General features: G+C 47.3%; 1 protein-coding gene across 1 annotated transcript; it reads left to right on the top strand.

Annotated features, from left to right (window-relative positions):
* The first annotated feature begins 3,051 nt into the window (after positions 1 to 3,051).
* Positions 3,052 to 17,211, top strand: rasgef1ba (RasGEF domain family, member 1Ba). The gene is given in 18 exon segments (XM_053421652.1): positions 3,052 to 3,134; positions 3,136 to 3,197; positions 3,200 to 3,225; positions 3,415 to 3,462; positions 3,464 to 3,487; positions 3,489 to 3,538; positions 3,636 to 3,688; positions 3,691 to 3,770; positions 7,855 to 8,070; positions 8,411 to 8,485; positions 9,400 to 9,495; positions 9,815 to 9,917; positions 11,571 to 11,650; positions 12,396 to 12,491; positions 14,073 to 14,168; positions 14,680 to 14,803; positions 15,100 to 15,172; positions 16,554 to 17,211. Coding segments are annotated over 18 exon segments (1,410 nt in total). The 3' UTR covers positions 16,579 to 17,211.
* Positions 17,212 to 18,044: the final 833 nt, after the last annotated feature.

The raw sequence follows: 18,044 nt of genomic DNA, 5'->3' as shown, positions 1-18,044 counted from the left end.
TTTAAAGACCTTCAACCATCTGTATGTCCAGAAATGTAAATGTCCCTTTCCTTTTAAATCCATTTAACTTCTTTCCCACACTGAGGCAGATGGTTCCTCGTACACAACCAGTCCGACTATAATTAAATCCTACCCCCCCCCCCCCCCCCCCCCTACCCCCCCTCCACATGCGAGCTGTGGCATTTTGTTTGTTTACCCTCAGCCGCCTCCCAGCCAGCGGCCAGGCTAAACCAACAGCCCTGTGCTGAGGGTCTGTTTTCTTCGGGGCCCCGGGACCCGACATGTGGCCCCCACACCCTCTACCACCACCACTGCTGCTGCTGCTGCTGCCACCATGATACCACGACACCTGGAAGCCAAATGTAAATAAGTGTGTCTCAGTCGCGGCTGCTTGTGAGCGTCAGGCGCTCTTTGTTTTAAGGATTATTAAAGGTTGCAGCTGGTGAGTGAGGAGCAGAGAACAAACTCTGTTTCCTTCACTTTACTTTGTTTTTAACAGTCTTATGACAAAGAGAGGTTCAAAATACGACTTAACCATAAACTTTAAACACAAACTCATCCAGATGTCTATAGAACTTGAATTAAGAAAATAAGCAAGTTGTTTGAACTGTAAAATAACAGTTTTCATATTGGCAAACAAACGCTGATACAGATCTGTGAAAGCTTCTTATTGTCCAAACAATATATCGTCAATCTCTAATATAACTATAAATAAAAAGAGAGCAGCTTAACATTTGAATATGAGGCAGCGTTTACATGAATCTAAATTTGATATAACAAGTTAATGTTAAGTGTTACTGAGCACACACTGATGGAAACACTGTTCTAACTGGTGTTGATAAATGTATTTAAAGGAGACCGGTCACATCTGGATGATGTTTTTCAAAGTCTACAAAAGAAACTGACCCCTCCCCTGTTCCCTCAGTTTCCTACATGTGAACACAGAACCTCCTCCTGTTAACTCTAGATAATATGGAGATATAATTATTCCATCCACCCGGTTCAGGGTTAGAAAAGAGGGCGTGGATCCGGGGGGTTGGTGGTTCAGATCCCACCCGGCTGGGAATCGAGCACCAGTGGTGTTCTCAGCCCTCGATCACCTGCTGCTGGTCTGAACCTCGGTGCTGGACGGCAGATGTCTGTGGTCGGACTGGGATGCTACTGCTGCTGAGCACCAGGACTCAAATAAATAATTATACTTCCTAGAAAAGAGCATTTAAGTTTAGCACCCCCCCCCCCCTGTAGTCAGGAGTAAACAAACAGAGATGATGCGTTCGACTTGTTCCAGGAGCTCTTCCTCGCTGCCGCTCCTCTTCCTCTGTGGAGAGGCCACATGGTGCAGCAGATGCTCCGGCTGCTGTGCTCTGACTCCTCGCGCTCGCCTTTCTCATGGAAATGTCCACGGCTGTCTCACTGAATAACAGCGTGTGTGTGTGTGTGTGTGTGTGTGTGTGCACACGTGCTTTATGGCATGCGTGTGAAAGTGGAGGAGTGGGCGGTGTGCCTCGTGTGGGTGGAGGTTTTATGTGAACTTATGAAGACACAGGGTTTTGTTTTGGTTTCTGTCTCCGTTTTGGTTTCTGTCTCCAGCCCTGCGTCTTGTGATTCTGCTTTTTTTTAAAGGTTATGATCTTTAAGATGCAACTAAATCCTCTCTGTTGATTTCCCCTCCCCGCTCTGATCAGATGATGATCGTCCCTGGTGCATGTGTTGTGGTTGTTTTCCTCCGGTTCTGTCACGGGACAATGGAACCCTGAATTTATTTGAACTCTCGGTGCCAGTGTGTGGGCAGGTGCAGTTTATACGTCCTGGCAGCGCTGCATTGCATCAGCCTCACCGCTTCCTGCCTCGGCATCCAGCCACGGGGCGGCATATTGTCCTGGAGGTGGGGGTGTGGGGGGGTGGGGGCGGGGTTGCTTACACCCTGTGCCACCCCCCCCCCCCAACCCAACCCCTGGAGTGAAAAGGTCTTTTGTGTTTCCTCAGCCATAAGTCTGCCGGCCAGGGACAGAACCTAAAAGCCAGGGTCAGAGGTCAGGAGGCTGCGAGGGATGGAGAGGCTGAGGGGGGGGGATTTGGATTTGCAGTAGAAATAACAAAGTCCTACAAAAGAAGAGGTGGATTCACAAACTGATAAAAGCTCCTTTACTCCGTCATACAGTCACAATCAGCCTGGTTTGTTTCAGTGTAGAAAAACAGGGGTGAAACATTGTGATTGACAGCTGAGACTGACGAGTCTCAGCTGTCAATCACGCAGCTGATAACTGCGGCTCCATCCTCAATCACGTCTGTCAGTCTCTGAATCCAAATGACGTTTAAAGTGTAACATGTCTGCACCATGTTCACTTAAATACGATCACCTCCTTCTACCACACATTCGTAAAAAGCCTGAACAGAAGCAGCCGTGCAAAAGAAATATAATCGAGACACAAACGAGAATTTGTATTTGACAAGAAGCTTTTTCTCTGTCGCTTGTTTCTGACAAAGCTCCGACTGATTGGAATCAAAGGGACAATGTGAAGTGGATTCTGCTGCAGGAGAAGTTTGAAAGCTTCTATGGAAACGTGTCCACCGAGGTTTGCACGGAGCCTGTAATCGAGCAGAAGACACGTGTTCCTCCGACTCGTCTTGTTGGATGAAGGTTTATGTAACTGGACTCTGACGCTCATCATCCTCCACAGTTTAATTGTCGTCCGTCCAGTGCAACCCACTAATCCCACCAGGGTCAGGAGTCAGTTTACTCATATGACTCCATCCTCTTTTATCCTTTCCTTTGCCTCGACCACAGCTCGTTTTCTTCAGTTGCCCGTTTGTCCAAATAAACCAAACCCACACTCTGAAACCAGCAGGTCCAGAGGAGGAAGGGTGTCGACTGGGCTCAAACCATTTCCCCAAAACAAACCTTTGCCGTCTCTTGTGTGTGTTTGTGTGTCTGAGCTATTTTGGATTTGTTTTGACCGTCCTGCACCAGCGTCTGTGGTGAAACATCTATCCTGTTTTCTCCTGACTGACTGTTCCTGTGGGGGTTTTGTTTCTGTCTTGCAGGACAACATGCCTCAGACTCCACCGTTCACGGGGCAGCTGAACACAGGCAGCTACAACAGAACCTGTACCAGGCCAAGGAGGAGGGCTACCCGGCCTCTACTATCATGACAACAACCTGGTGTCCGGGTCCCTGGAGGCCCTCATCCGCCACCTGGTCCAACTGGGGACTACTATCCAGATGTGAGTGGATTTAACATTCTACCTGTTTATATCCTGCTGGGTTCTTTTCCTTTGCAGCTTCATCAAAGTTTAGATTCTGTCTGAGAAGCTCTGGAGCATCGAGACACTGCTTTGTGCGTCCCTGTTTCTCTCCACACTCACCTGTAGCTTTGCACTTTTGCAGAAACTTATAATTTCTTCTCTCCTCAGAGGACGTACATCTTCACCTTCCTGCTCAGCTCTCGCCTCTTCCTCCGACCCGTACGAGCTCATGTCCAGGGTCGTGTCACCTGTGTATGGAGCAGCAGCGACCCGGCGACCCCAGGCTGACAAGGTACCCACACTACGTTCTTCCAGCTCCTTGTTTTCCCACCTAGTTCTGGTTCTTCCTGGTTTTTCATGTTGTGTTTATCTTGCACTTTTCAGATGAGAGTGAGGAAGAATGCCCCCAAGATCCTCCAGCTGCTGACCGAGTGGACGGAAACCTTCCGTATGACTTCAGGGACGAGAGGATGATGCGCAGCCTGAAGGAGCTGACCCACCGACTGGCCAGCGGAGAGGAGTCGGTCCACTCGTTTGTTTCCTCGTGCTTTCCCTCTAATCAATGTCACAGGAAGTCCATGGAGTCCATGTTGTGTAGCCTGACACGTGCTGCAAAGCTACGGACTCAGGCCGATTTTTTGCCGATAGCGGCAGAGGAGGTGGACGGGGCTTCTCTGGCAACAAAGCCGCTTTTGAGGCCGACTGAGCCGAGAGAAAAGCCCCTTTGTTGAAGGGCTAGGTGCTTTCTCTGTGAATCCCTCCGGTGCTCCGTCCGAGGCAGCATTTGGATTGTTCCCCGGCTGCCGAGCTGAGCGTCAACCGGCTTAGCGTCTTTGGACTGTTTGGATAACAGTTTTTTTATCAGGGTGAAGTCTGTTTGTGTCAAAGCGAACACAGGCTTTCTCTTTTTCCTGTAACTCCATGTTGCTCCTTTAGCAGAGCGTGTTGCATTTGGCTGATAAAGACGTTAAAAGAGAAGTTGGACGGTAGAAGAAGTTTATCTTCCTGTTTTCTTGCTCTAATTAAATTATCTTTCCAGATGAAAGAGTCTTTTTTTTGGTCTCCTGACAAATGATTTGGTCAGTCATCATGAATCCTGATGTCTCCACGTGTTTCCATCTACTGAGTTGTTTTATCTGTTTATTTGTCCTGGGTAGGTGGTAATGAAAACACACACACACACACACACACCTCTAAAGACAAGAACAACACAACCCCCCACTGGTTTATAGGTTGTTCATGACTCATCAAAGGGACGAGCACGAGTATTGATCCTGAGTTAATCTACAAATCAATACTTTTCTCACTTGGACACATTTACAGCTCCCGACATCTGCAACCCCCCCCCCCCCCACACACACACACACACACACACACACACTCAAACATCTCAGGATTCCCCCCCCTTAAATAGCTGCAGTTGGCATTAACGTCCAAGTTCACGGTTGAACTGAAGCAAACAAAAAACCCTTTAACTGGATCTCAGGTACGTTCCACTGCACGTTGGTGACATCAGGTTTTGTCCTTTAAAAAATTAGTTAATCTAAAAGATTAGAAAACAACAGGTATTAATTATTCTAGGTAATAAACATCAACACTGTCAGGTAGAGTGTTTAAAGTGTTGGGGCTTCCAGTAAAGGTTCTCACTGAGATAGAGTCAGATTATAATCAAATTCGTCTTCACATAGAGTGTCTGAAAGCAAGAGAAACTGAACTGCGGTCAGATTGTGTAACCACTTTAACTTTTGCTTTCAATTTCCCATAATTCCCCTTCGTCTGCTTGTGGTGTCTGAGCCGTTGGGATGATGGAATATCACGACTTCCCCTTTGTCCTTCATCGTTTGTGTAACATGCTCCAACTTGTGTTAGCACATTTTGATCTGTGGCAGTTACACAAAAAGTCCCTTTCAGTGAATAGACAAATGTAATAAAAACTTAATGCAGAGTTTGTCCAGGTTGACTCTGACTGTCCGTGGTTTATTCTCAGAGATTAAATCTGCACAAATGATGGTTTCTCTAAGAAGTGTGAGCACGCAGGCCGCTGACATCAGCACAAAGTGATTTACATTCGTGTTTTTCACAGATTTGAAAACAAAACGCATTTAAAAACAACCCGAGCGACTCTGGAGTTAAAGAGTTGAGCTGCTGATTCTCCAGAGCGTTTGAACCGCAGCTCTCTGGGAAAACGGGTTCCAGTTCAAAATAGATGTCCCCCCCCACGGGAACATCTGGCCAGAGACGTGTCCAAAACCACACTCCAAACATTCCAGGACCTTGATCTCGGGAGTGGGGCTGTCATTATGGATGTGGTTGGATATATAGGGAAGCGGCAGCGGAGAAGAAAACAAGCACTGATCTTCATCTGACCTCAGCTCTTGCTTTTCTTCACAAAGTAAAAGACAGACGTTCTCAGACCAGATGCCTCATGCAGACGACTCGTTTATGATGAAGGGTCACTGTACGTTTATCAATATCTGCAGGTCAGTTGATTCCAGAGGAGCTGATATCATAACTGTTAAAATATGATTTTAAACGATGGACTGACCTCTTGACCTCTCTGGAGAACCTGACCTGGATGGGACGTCTTACGGAGGGAAGGTATTTCTGTCCCTTCCTGACTTGGCAGCTCGGACCCGCCTGCAGATAGAATCCTCCCCCCCCCCAGTGCATCTTTTACTATCTGTTCATTAGTGCTGCTCGGCCGAGCTGCTAAAAACAGTCCGGCCCTCACGTGGGTCAGGTGGTGCTCCACAGAAGAGGCACGACTCAGCCAAGGAGAACAGGACCTCCGTGGGTCGATGCCGTGAAGCGACTCACGCTCGGAGATCTGAGACTATATTTGTCTCGACCCCGGCCTGTCCTCTGTGTGCAGTGTGGACAGAAGCCGCGGCAGATGGTTGAATCTGAAGTGGCCACTGAAGCGATTTTCACTGGTGGCGTGTCCCAGTGTCGCCAACTGGGCAGGAGGGTGGTCAAGCATCAGCTGAGGGGGCACTGTGTTTACCACTGACATCACTGGGACTGGGTGGAGGTATCTCATGAAGTGCTGCAGCCATTGATCAGATTTAATGTTGTTATTTTTATTAACACTTTAATACTAATAGAAATAATAATTTGATTTGAGCACGAGTAGATTTTAAGTTCTATACGAGTTAGCTCTACAAAACAGTTCATGTTTCAGCAGCCGTGGGATCAAGAGCTGGTTCATTTCCAGAAAAGTAATTAACAATGTTAAAAATTATTTATCAAGCCAAAAATACCAATACAATATGATGAAGGGGGTGTCTTATTAAATTTAATAACTTTGGGTTCTTGACTTTCAGTTGAACAGACGAGTGTTTTTAATTTATCATCTTTTTATCGTCATTTCCAGCCTATTTCTGACATTTCACCGATGACTTGTTAAACTGCAGAAAATAACCGATAATGAAAAATATGATTAGTTGCCGTCTTTAGCAGCGTCGCCACCTTCCTAAAGGAGCATTGATCATTTGAATATATTATCTCCTCCCTTGTTGTCGCTCCGTCTCCACTCGCACTGCAGAATGAAAACCTCATTTCTCTCTACAACTTCATTCTCTCTGCCTCTGTCCTGTGCTGCTGCAATCATCCCTCACCCGAAAGTGCAATATCCACAGAGCTGCAATTGATTGGCTGAGTGTTTGTGTGTTTGTGTGTTTGTGTGTGTGTGTGTGTTTCATCACACTTGTAACAGCCACATCACCGACAGGCAGACGCATTAGTCCCACCCCTGGAAGTGAATCTCAGAAAAGTTGCCGCCCCGGTCGTTTCCAGCTGAGTGATGAGAGTCGACTCCACCGAGGAACTCACATCTGATTTCCTCGGCTCGGGGCCTCCACCTCCATTACAAAGCTGGTTGTGTTTCTTTTCACCTCGTTGAACCTGAGTCCTGTTTGTAAAAACCCAGAGTCTGGAGTCTGAACTGGCAGAAAGTCCAGAGAGAAGGGATGTGGTCACAAGGAGAGGGGCCTCAGCTCCCCCCCGATTTCTTGGACCACTCGTAGCGGCGGTACCAAAGAATCCTCCGCAGTTACACAACAACACACAGTCTGCTACACGTACACGCAATCAAACACACATGTCTGTGCTCCTTGCCTCTGGAGACCCGCTTGTGCAACTTCTGTGCTGAACTGTGTCATCAAGGGAACACTTATCTAATCGTGGCCTGGTCTGAGTCGGTGGAATGTTCCAAACTCTCAACCTCTCGACCTCTCGACCCCTGAGGCCAGGAAGTCAAGAGTCCGCCCTCCTCAGCCCCCGTTGAGCTGAGAGGCCGTAACGACCCTCCCAGTGCCTGACCCTCCCAGTGCCTGACCCTCCCAGTGCCTGACCCTCCCAGTGCGTGACCGAGAGGAGGCCGCTCTGCAGAATGAACTCAGTCTGAGGGTCGCTCTGCAGTTTCTGGCTGCGAGCAGGCGTCAGTTATTTCTGCTGACACGGCGATAGAGCGGCTGGTGTGGTTTCCACTGAGGTCGTCAATGATCCAGAGTTCCCAGTTGATTCTGAGATGAACTAAACTGCTCAAAGCTGCTGAACTTTGTGTGTTTTTATCTAACCCTCCTCTCCTCCCCTCCGCCCCCCCCTCAGGTGTACAGGAAGGCGGTCGGGCAGATGAGCCAGGGCCTGATCAGGAGGTTGACGGTGCTCAGCCAGTACGAGGAGGCGCTGGTGAAGATCAACGCCACGGCGGCCGAGCGGCTCACGGCCCTGAAGGCGAAGCCGCAGGCGTCCATCCAGAGGGACATGCTGTCCATCTGCAACGACCCCTTCACCGTGGCCCAGCAGCTCACCCACATAGAACTGGTGAGAACCCATCGATCATCTGTTTAGACCGTCGCACCGAATCCATCATTCGTGGTGACGCATCAAACCGGATTAAGATGTAAATGTTGTCCTCCAAAGAACAATGTGAAATCCTGTCAGGGACTCGAACTCGCGTCGGCTCAGAGAGAACGAGCCGATCGATGTGCAGCGGAGAACATGTGACGGATTAGACTCAACACGGCATTGATTTCAAACTGTGGTGTTTGACCTCAGCTTTGTTCTCATTATGTGTCACTTTGCACAGTTCAGAGTCTGAAGGTTCTTGTTCTTTTTAAGGAGATTTGAACCAAACACTCACTGAGTTCATTTCCCTTTTCAGGAGAGACTGAGCTACATCGGACCTGAAGAGTTCGTCCAGGCCTTCGTCCAGAAAGACCCTCTCGACAATGATAAGGTAACATCCAAACACACACACACACACACACACACACACACACACACACACACACACACACACACACACACTGAGGCAGACCTGATCCTTCTGTGTCTGTGGGTTAGAAATGAGACGGCCTAGTTTCCCCAGCAGACGGATGTTAGGTTTATACAACACGGGCTGAAGGGGTCACAGAGAGGCCAGCTGATTTCCAGACTGTGTGTAGCGGGTATTTAGTCTCCCGCTACACACACACACACACACATGCAGACACACACACACATGCAGATAGATACACCCGGCCACACCTCACTGACAATCTTCCTCAAATCATCTCAATGTCTGGATTAGATGGGCATGCATGCACCTCATCGCATAGCAACCGCTGGAGCCCAGGGTTTGTTTTGGGAAGGGGTGTGTGTGTCTGTGTGTCTGTGTGTGTGTGTGTGTGTGTGTGTGTGTGTGTGTCTGGCAGTCGGTCCTTTTGTCTGGCGTTCGGCTGCTAGGCAACAGCTCATTTTTGGAAGCCAGGTGATGGGGGGGGGGGGGGGGTTAAGACGGCCTTTGTGCCTCAGACTCGCCTCTCTCTTAGCCCGACGAGTGTGTTTGTGTGTGTGTGTGTGTGTGTGTGTGTGTGTGTGTGTGTGTGTGTCCGACGTGTCCCCTGGCGGGAGGCTCGACCTGGGGGAGCGTGGCGTCAGGCCAGAGGAATGTGTGGAATTAGATCCAGAAGAACCCAAACAAAGGAGCTGCATGAATAATGAGACACTGACCGCTGCAGAGTGAAGTGGACTGTGATTGGCTCGATGAAGCCGGGAGTTTATTATTTCTTTATCCTCATCGATCTGCGTTAACTCTCCAGTTCAGCTCTGTTCATGTTTTGTTGTTTTGTCTCATCTAAGATCCTGTTGTTGTTGTTGTTTTTTTTGCAGAGCTGCTTCAGCGATCACAAGAAGGCCAGCAACCTGGAGGCCTACGTGGAGTGGTTCAACAGACTCAGCTACCTGGTGGCCACAGAAATCTGCATGGTGAGTCACGAGGGTTCACTTCTCACTGCTTCTGGAGTCGAAGAGGCTCCGACTGCAGATTGTTTAGTTCAGGAAATGTCAGAAGAGGTCACGAAGCTCAAAGAAGATTCTAACAATGTGATAAAAACTCATATCTTCAGTTTAAAATGAAGAAAACCTGTTAGATCTTACATTTGAAAGCCTGGAAACTCAATTCAGAGCTTAAATAGTTTTTTAATAAGTTCTTCTTTCTGCACTAAGTGTCAATGAAGAGCTCCAATGAGTCCAGACCTGATGGAATCACTCGTGTAATTAACAGAAGTCTTCATTTTGTCCACAGCCCGTGAAGAAGAAGCACCGAGCTCGAGTCGTCGAGTTCTTCATCGACGTGGCGCGGGAATGTTTCAACATCGGCAACTTCAACTCCCTCATGGCGATCATCTGTGAGTTTGTGTTTTCATATCAGTTAAGAACAAAATGTCTCTGATTTGTGGTGAAATATTCATTTGCACCGATGGCCGTCACATTTCTCCCTCTGCTCCTCCCTCTGCTGCTCTGGGGCAGTTTCTTAAAGTCACTACTGAGTCCGATCGGTGTAGTGAATCAACTGGTTGTTCAGTGGGAGTCTGGTGCAGATGTAATCTCCCTCTGCAGCACGGACCTCTCACCACTTCGGTCTCGGTTCATTTCCAGCTGATGTGACTTACTGCAGCCTCATGATGTGAGTGAGAGTCGTCAGCTGAGGCGACGACGATGCAGATAATTGACTCGATAGAATCTCGGTCCGATGTGGGAAAGAACTTTCTGTTTTCCACTTTGCAGCCGAGCGTTTGTGCGTCTGTTCAATCTGGTCATCTTCACACAGGCCTGAGGGCGAGAGGAGGGGTCGTGAGGGGGTGGGAGGGGGGGGGGGGGCAGCTGGCAGAGGACGCAGAACGACCCCGTCCAGGCAGATGGTCAGCACTGACCAGAGTCCGTGTGAGGGGGGGGCAGGGGGCAGGGGGCAGGGGGGAGGAGGGGACGGTGATGATGAGAGTGGAGGATATTCGAGTGTCCAGCTGTCCTTCGTCTTTCTCCCCCGAGACAGAGACAGAGAGAGAAAACAGCCTCAGGCAAAGCTCCCCCCCCCCCCCCCCCCCCCCCCCCCGACTTGTCTCCAGGGACCCAGCTGTAGTGATGTGATTAAAGTGTTAGTTCACTCAAATAATGAAAAGCTAATTTGACTTAATTATCTTAAAGTCGCGGACAGTTGCTGCTTTTGTTTTTTGTGAAAAGAGACAAATGTGTCTTCAGAATTTGGGGAATGGGAAACGTTTGAGAAAGAGAAACTTCACTGGATCTATTTGTTTCCATGCATCGGCAGAAAAAAGACTTTATCCACTTAAAGCACAATTTAAATCTATACTAGATCCAGATCCACTAGATGTGTTCAGACAAAGTTAAAAGGTTCTTTCTTAGGCCCTTGTCTTCCACCTTGTTTTGTGGAAATCGGATATCACTTCACATCTCTTTGTGTAGTAGTTCGGGTGAAATGATCCTTAAAACACAAACAATGTGAACAGTGTGTTTATGAAGAGGAGGACGGCTCACACCTGTCCTCGCACACACTCGTGTCTTTGTGCGTCTGGAGAGGACGGGCTCGGTCCCACTCGCTGTGGTCGGGACCAAGAGACCGTCTCCTGGGACAGAATGAGGCTCTGCTGGTTTTAGTGGTTTATGTTTCTTGTGTCTACAGAACAAAAACTGAGCTCCATTGTTTACTGCAGGTTTGTGTTGTGGTTCTGCTCTGGTGGCGACACAGACACACACACACACAGAGGATTACCATATGGGAAGCATAGGGCTGGCAGGGGAAACGAGGCGTGTGTTAACTCCATTGTTCCTTTGCCTCGCTGCATCAGAAGAAACAACAGAGGAAAGAAAGAAAAGGGGGATGGCTGACATGTCATGGGAGAAAGGGTGGAAGAGGGGGAGGTGTGTGTGTCTGTCTGGCTCAATGGGAAAATGCCATGTGCTGTGGTGTTTGGGTGTTGGCTGTGATGTGTGATATCTGTCTCATTGTTGTTGTTTGTTGTGTGTGTGTGTCCGTCCTGCAGCTGGGATGAACATGAGTCCTGTGTCTCGGCTGAAGAAAACCTGGAGCAAAGTCAAGACGGCAAAGTTCGACATCTTAGAGGTGAGTTTCCATCGAGCAGGTTCAGAAGAGCAAATCCAAAATATACTTTATCGTCCCCATGGGGAAATTCATCTTCATCAGTACATTGCACAACAAAAAACACACAATCAGTACACAAGGACACATCGTGTAAGAACCAGAATAAAAGTGAGTTAGAAATGTTGCATCTGCCCTAAAAACACTTCAAATGATAAAACATTAAAAGGGTAGAAATCATAATAGATGAAAAACTAAAACTGGCATTAAAACCGAAAAACCAAAATATAAAATGTGACGAGTAAAGTCCAAAGGTTATATATATTTATATTAAAGTTATACTTAATTTATAATTTGCTGCGTTGGCTATTTGATATTGTTCTTCTGCCACTGGTTTAGTCATTTAAATATTACATATATAAACCTTGTTTCTATTAAAGTATAATAAATAACTTGCTTTTCATGTATCATGTCAAATTCAATAACAGAAAAGTAAGAAGAAATGTAGGAAATGTTCTCAGTGGTGGGACAAGCAGCTTGAAAACTTTTTACAACAGAACAAACAAAGAAATACATCAACTGTAATAAAATTAGTTTTGATCGACTGGTAGAAATGTCCTGGTTCCTCAGCCGCCTGTTGACAGCTCTGCTCCCTCTCATCCACTCGTCTCTCAGCTGCTCTGCACATCTGGGTCGATTCATCGAGTTCTGACCGGAGCTTTCAAACTTCACCTAAACCCACTCTGTTGTTTCTTTCTCCTCCTCTCAGCACCAGATGGATCCTTCCAGCAACTTCTACAACTACAGGACGTCTCTGAGAGGAGCCACGCAGAGATCCATCACCGCCAACAGCAGCCGGGAGAAGGTGAGAACCACAGAGGAGACGATACAATCTCACCTCTTTAAACTGGTTCAGCTCATATCTGAACTCTCTGTGCTGGGAGGAACCAAACAGGGAGAATTCAATCTAAAGACACTTTGAGCTGATTACAGTCGTGTGAAGAGTTGAGATGTTTATCTCCATGTGTAGTTCAACACTAAACATGAAGGAGAACTGGTTGAAGTCAAAGCAGGAAAACAAACCACGGAGCTTCTGCTTGTTGTGTCTCGTTAGCGCCGGGACGCCGTGTCCCCCACGTCCACGCTGTCCTCAGTGGACCTGGACGCCGTGTCCCCCACGTCCACGCTGTCCTCAGTGGACCTGGACGCCGTGTCCCCCACGTCCACGCTGTCCTCAGTGGACCTGGACGCCGTGTCCCCCACGTCCACGCTGTCCTCAGTGGACCTGGACGCCGTGTCCCCCACGTCCACGCTGTCCTCAGTGGACCTGGACGCCGGACAGAGGTTACGCAACAGTGCAGCGCTCCGAGGGGACAGTTATAAATGGGTCCAGATCTGACGAGGGTCTTGGTTTTTTCCTCCTCCTCAAAACACGCTGTGAAGGAAAGAGAAAACATGGCCGCCTGCCAGATCACATAGCGTTCCCCCCCCCCGCCCAGCCCTGGTCCGTGCCAGCTCCGAGCTCGTGGGCCGCCGGGCGTTAGCGGTTCTCCTCCCCTCACGTCATCACATGTTGAATCACAGGTTCATGGAAACACAGTGGACCGTCAGTGAGTGTCTGGCTCCACGAGGTTTGTTTTCTGGAGCTCAGAAATACAAACAGACAAGAGGTCGGGGTCGTGAAACGGAAAGTTCCCAAGAAGTCTGGTATGTTCTTGCCCCCTGTGACCTCTGCTGTCAGGCGGGGGGGCGGGGGGGGGGGGGGGGCGTCCACTCGGCTGTTGAACTTGTCAACAAAGACAAAGCTCGTGGTTTGTTTTGATCAAATATGGAAATGATCTGAACGTTGTAGCTCAACAGATGATTTACAGCAGAATTCACGTTATGTCCAGTTAAATCTCACATTCTGCTCCTGAAGCTTGTTTCAATCCGACCTGGATGATAACTGAGACATTTCTTTATCAAAATAAGAAGGAATAAGAAATAGGAAAACAGAGAATAATCAGAAAACAGCTGATAAACATGAAATAAATCGAATGAATCCCGACTCTGGCTCCAGGGCCTCGACTCTCTCTGTGTCCAGCTGTGAAAATGACTTCCTCTCTGCTACAGACGTGTGTTCATACAAGTCAAAGTAGAAACCAGTTCCGGTCCTGATGTTTAGTTTTCTACCAGTAAAGAAGTAAAATCCCATCACTCCCACAATGACCTGACATCTCACTTCTCTATTGTTGATCGGAGGAATCTGTCTCGGGAAACTTTTGGGGTAATTTCTTTCTGAACACGCTGCCACACGTCTGCTCGCTGGTTAACTTTCATTTTGTCATGGATCCTCTTTTGAATCGATATTCACAAAGATCTCACACACTCACAGTTTGTTTGGTGGAAATCCCCTTCACGTCTTCCCAGTGAAATTAAATCTCTCTCTCTTTCTGTTTCCTCACAGATCGTCATCCCTTTCTTCAGCCTGCTCATTAAAGACATCTACTTCCTGAACGAGGGATGTGCCAACAGGCTGCAGAACGGACGCATCAACTTTGAGGTGAGCGGGGGTTTGAATTCCCCACTGGGAGTTTCCCTTGGGCAACAGTTTATCCCCCCCAATGTCTCGGTCAGAAAACGTCACCACGCCAGGAGACAGACTCGATTATTTCCACTTCCCCAAAGAGTTTTGAGAAAGAAGAAGTAAAGTGTGTAAAGTTCAGCTGTGTTTCCAAGGATCACACACACACACACACACACACATCAGGAGTGTTTCCACTCACAGCTTCTCTGATTCACACTCTATTTTTAAATCTTAATTTTATCCTGGGAAACTCTGCTGAAGTCTTTTTCTGTCGATGACGTTTCGAACACACGAAACAGATTAACACCTCGGAGCAGCCGACCCACCACCGCCAGCCCTACAAGGTTAAATGCCTTGCTCAAAGGCAGCGAGGGAGGGTGCTGGATTCGGAACATGGAGTCAAGTAGTGACAGTGAACTGTGGGATTCAGGCCTGGTTGACATGTGGGCTCCTTTTTCACCTTTGACCATTTGCGGTTTCATTTCAGAAATTCTGGGAACTCGCCAAACAAGTGAGTGAGTTCATGGCCTGGAAGAAAGTGGAGTGTCCGTTTGAGAAGGACCGGAAGATCCTGCAGTACCTGCTGACGGCTCCGGTGCTGCCTGAGGACGGTGAGTGGGTTCACCAGGGAATCAGTGTCAATGAGAGGACGTGTCCATCAGCATGTTAGAGAAAGAGAGAAGAGATTCCAGGATCAGTTCAGTAGTTTTCACGTGATCCTGGAAACGTAACCTCCACAGCAGAGGTCACAACCTCCCCGGTGGAGGACAGTGAATGAATGATGATAAAGAACCTTTGTGCTAAATCACAATCACAATAATATTTCATGTCAGGAATCGGTCACAGTTTCAATAAATCATTTCTTAGATGAGTAATGCTTATTGATTTTCTTTTCTTCTGCTGGCAGCTTTGTATCTGGCGTCATACGAGAGTGAAGGTCCTGAGAACCACATGGAGAAGGACAGATGGAAGTCTCTGAGGTGTGTATGAGCATACACAAAGACACACAAAGACATACAGAGACACACAGACACACACAGACACACCCTCAGGGGTTTTTGATTCTTTCAATCTCGACTGTCACCCCACATCACTTCCTGCCTCTGCACTGACCAGCCCCACCAGAGGGATGTAGGTCACACAATGATGACCTGCACACTGTTCAATAAATACATTAAACACACACACACACACACACACACTCATTATTCCTGGTCACACCATCGCTTGCGTAGACAAATGCAAAGGACATCAGTCATTTTCACACAATTATATCCTGTGCCCACACACACACACACACACAATGCAGAATACACCCTCCTCCCACAGCACTGGGTGTGTGTCTGTGTGTGTGTGTGTGTGTGTCCTGTTCACTCCACCCGGCTGATGAAAGCCCAGGAGAGCTGACGGAGGGATATTTCCTCGCTGCAGCATCACACACTGAAGTTAAATGAACACAAACTGAATCAGTGTCGATGTGTTTCTCCTGAGACACGAGTGCAGATCTCAGTGACTCACAATCAAACCTCTGCTATTAAACAAAGATTCAAGTTTAAAATACATGAAGATTCATAACCGAGCAAACACACAAACCTTAATTTGTGTTAACATGGGTAAAGATCACTTTCTCTGGTTCACAATTAAAACAAGTAAACAGTCCAGCTCAGTAATAATCACACGTATTCACAAACCAAATGTAAAATTTTCTATTATCTGATTTTATAAAGTGCTATTTGATAAATAAATATTAATTCATGACTCATGACTCCCATGAAACATAATGTGCTGCATAAATGAACATTTACGTTTTTGTAACGATAAAAGAAAAACCTTTAGTACTGGTTTTGTACCAGTAGCTGTTAATTCTGTACGAAGACAAGATGGTCAAACAATCAGCCATTTAAAGATTATTTAAAAGTTAGTGTCTGATTTTTTCTTTTGGGAGTTGGTGGAGACCAAAGCTGAGTCAAAAACATACAAACGTTCTGTTGTTATTTGTTTAGAACAGTTTGTTATTAAATAAAAAAATCATAGTAAGATACTTACATGTCAGTAAGCTTGATGGAGAAGTCTGCCCCCTAGTGGCCAATGTAATGCAGGCCAGTATCTATGGACGGTGATCAGCTCTTCGGCCGCCCCGAGCTTCGCCTCTGGTTACAATACGTCCTGTCGCTCAGGGAACGAGTGTCGCTCTGCTCACGTCACCACGAGAAAATAAAACTTCTGAAGACAAACTGTCCCTCAGCTCACGTTTTAAAGACCACGTGTTAAACACTTTAATAGAGCAGCAAACAAACTCCACAAACCAGAGGATCCAGTTTGTCATCGCTCTAACCCCAGTTCTCTCTCTCCTCCCCACAGATCCACTCTGCTAAGCAGGGTCTAAACCTCCGAGCTGAAGAAACCCAGTTGGAAGACAAACCCCCGACAAGGAAGCCAAACCTTGTCCAAACCAAGTATTCCCGTATCGGAAGGGAAAAGACAATCTCTACTCTGGCTGGCGAGGACGTTTTGTTCCCTCCGGCTTCAGATTTCTACCAAGCTCTGCTTTTCCTTACGCTCCTGCTCGTTTTTCATCTTTGTATGACTTTGTAGGGTCTTTGTAAAAAAAAGAACAACAACAAGAGAGACGCCACAGACTGTCAGAATAAAAGCACGGGCAGGTGCTTGTGCTCGTCCGGAACATTGGACGCCGACAAACGAGCGTCAACGGACTCGTTCCTCTGCCACTTGTTTTTCCACTGAAACTACAACGTTAGCTGCCGGTTGGCTAACGCTCTCTGGTTCCACAAGCCAGCACTCTGAACGGGGATCGAACCTGAACACACGAGTTCCTCACGAAGCCATGGTCTCCCGCTCCGTCTCTTTTCCTTTCGTACGAGCTTCTTTCCCGCTTCGTGTTCTTGAAGGTTTTTTGTTAAATGTGATGTTGTACGAGAAAAATGCACTGGCTGCGTTTTTAAAAGATAGAAAATGAGTTGTTGTGTGTGTGTGTTGTATAAAACTGTGTGATTCTTGAGCAGCATTTATTGTGTCTTTGACCCATTTCAGCCTCAGTACGTTCCAGACAAAGTGTTTCTCTGACGGGGGGGCAGCATCTTCATCACTAGCTTGCATTTACAGGTCTATGTATCTAAATTAGATGCATAAGGACAAACTGCTCATATTAAACATCTGGCTGAGATAGTTCAAATTTCAGCTGTTTATAGATTTAAAGTCTCTACTTTTAGGATTTCTGCAGGATGTCTTGAGAAATTCACAAAATCATGATCTTGCAATGTTAAAGGAAGTTATTAGAATATTCCTGGATCCGCCTTTTTATCCAAATCCGTGCCAAACGTTCCCAGATTCTCACCCGACTGTTCCACCAAGTTTCAAGAGAATCATCCGAGTAGTTTTTGCGTAAACCTGCTGAACGTTAACGTAAAACCTCGATGGAACCTTCACCTCCTGTGCTGAGGAAACCCGGGGATCGAACTCTCCTTGTTTGAAACGTACCGAGGTCTTCGTCAGTGAACGTAAATCAAACGTAGTCTCGTGCGTTTTCCTGCTGATCCTGATCGAGTGGGAGTTAAATGTCCCTCAGCTGCTGAGGACAGGAGTCAAGGGCCCCGTGTCCCTGCTACACCTGCCTAACGTGGTCAATGAGTGTGGTTGTGCTGCCCCCTGGTGGTTCAGTCAGAACAGTGAATGGATTTGTGTGGTTGAATAATGTGAACTGAGGATTTCGTCTTTGTTTTTATTTCGCCTGAGTCTAGTTTCCTCCCTGTTTTATTTATAACTCTGTGTAGACGCATTATGTCCTCGTGCCAATACTATCGTCTTATTTAATTTTGTACTAGGTACATAACC

The sequence above is a fragment of the Pleuronectes platessa genome, chromosome 4 (genome assembly GCF_947347685.1).
Source record: "Pleuronectes platessa chromosome 4, fPlePla1.1, whole genome shotgun sequence".
In the NCBI taxonomy this organism is placed as follows: Eukaryota; Metazoa; Chordata; class Actinopteri; order Pleuronectiformes; family Pleuronectidae; genus Pleuronectes; species Pleuronectes platessa.
The sequence above is the reverse complement of the archived record's forward strand: the minus strand, read 5'-3'. Positions and strand labels throughout refer to the sequence as shown.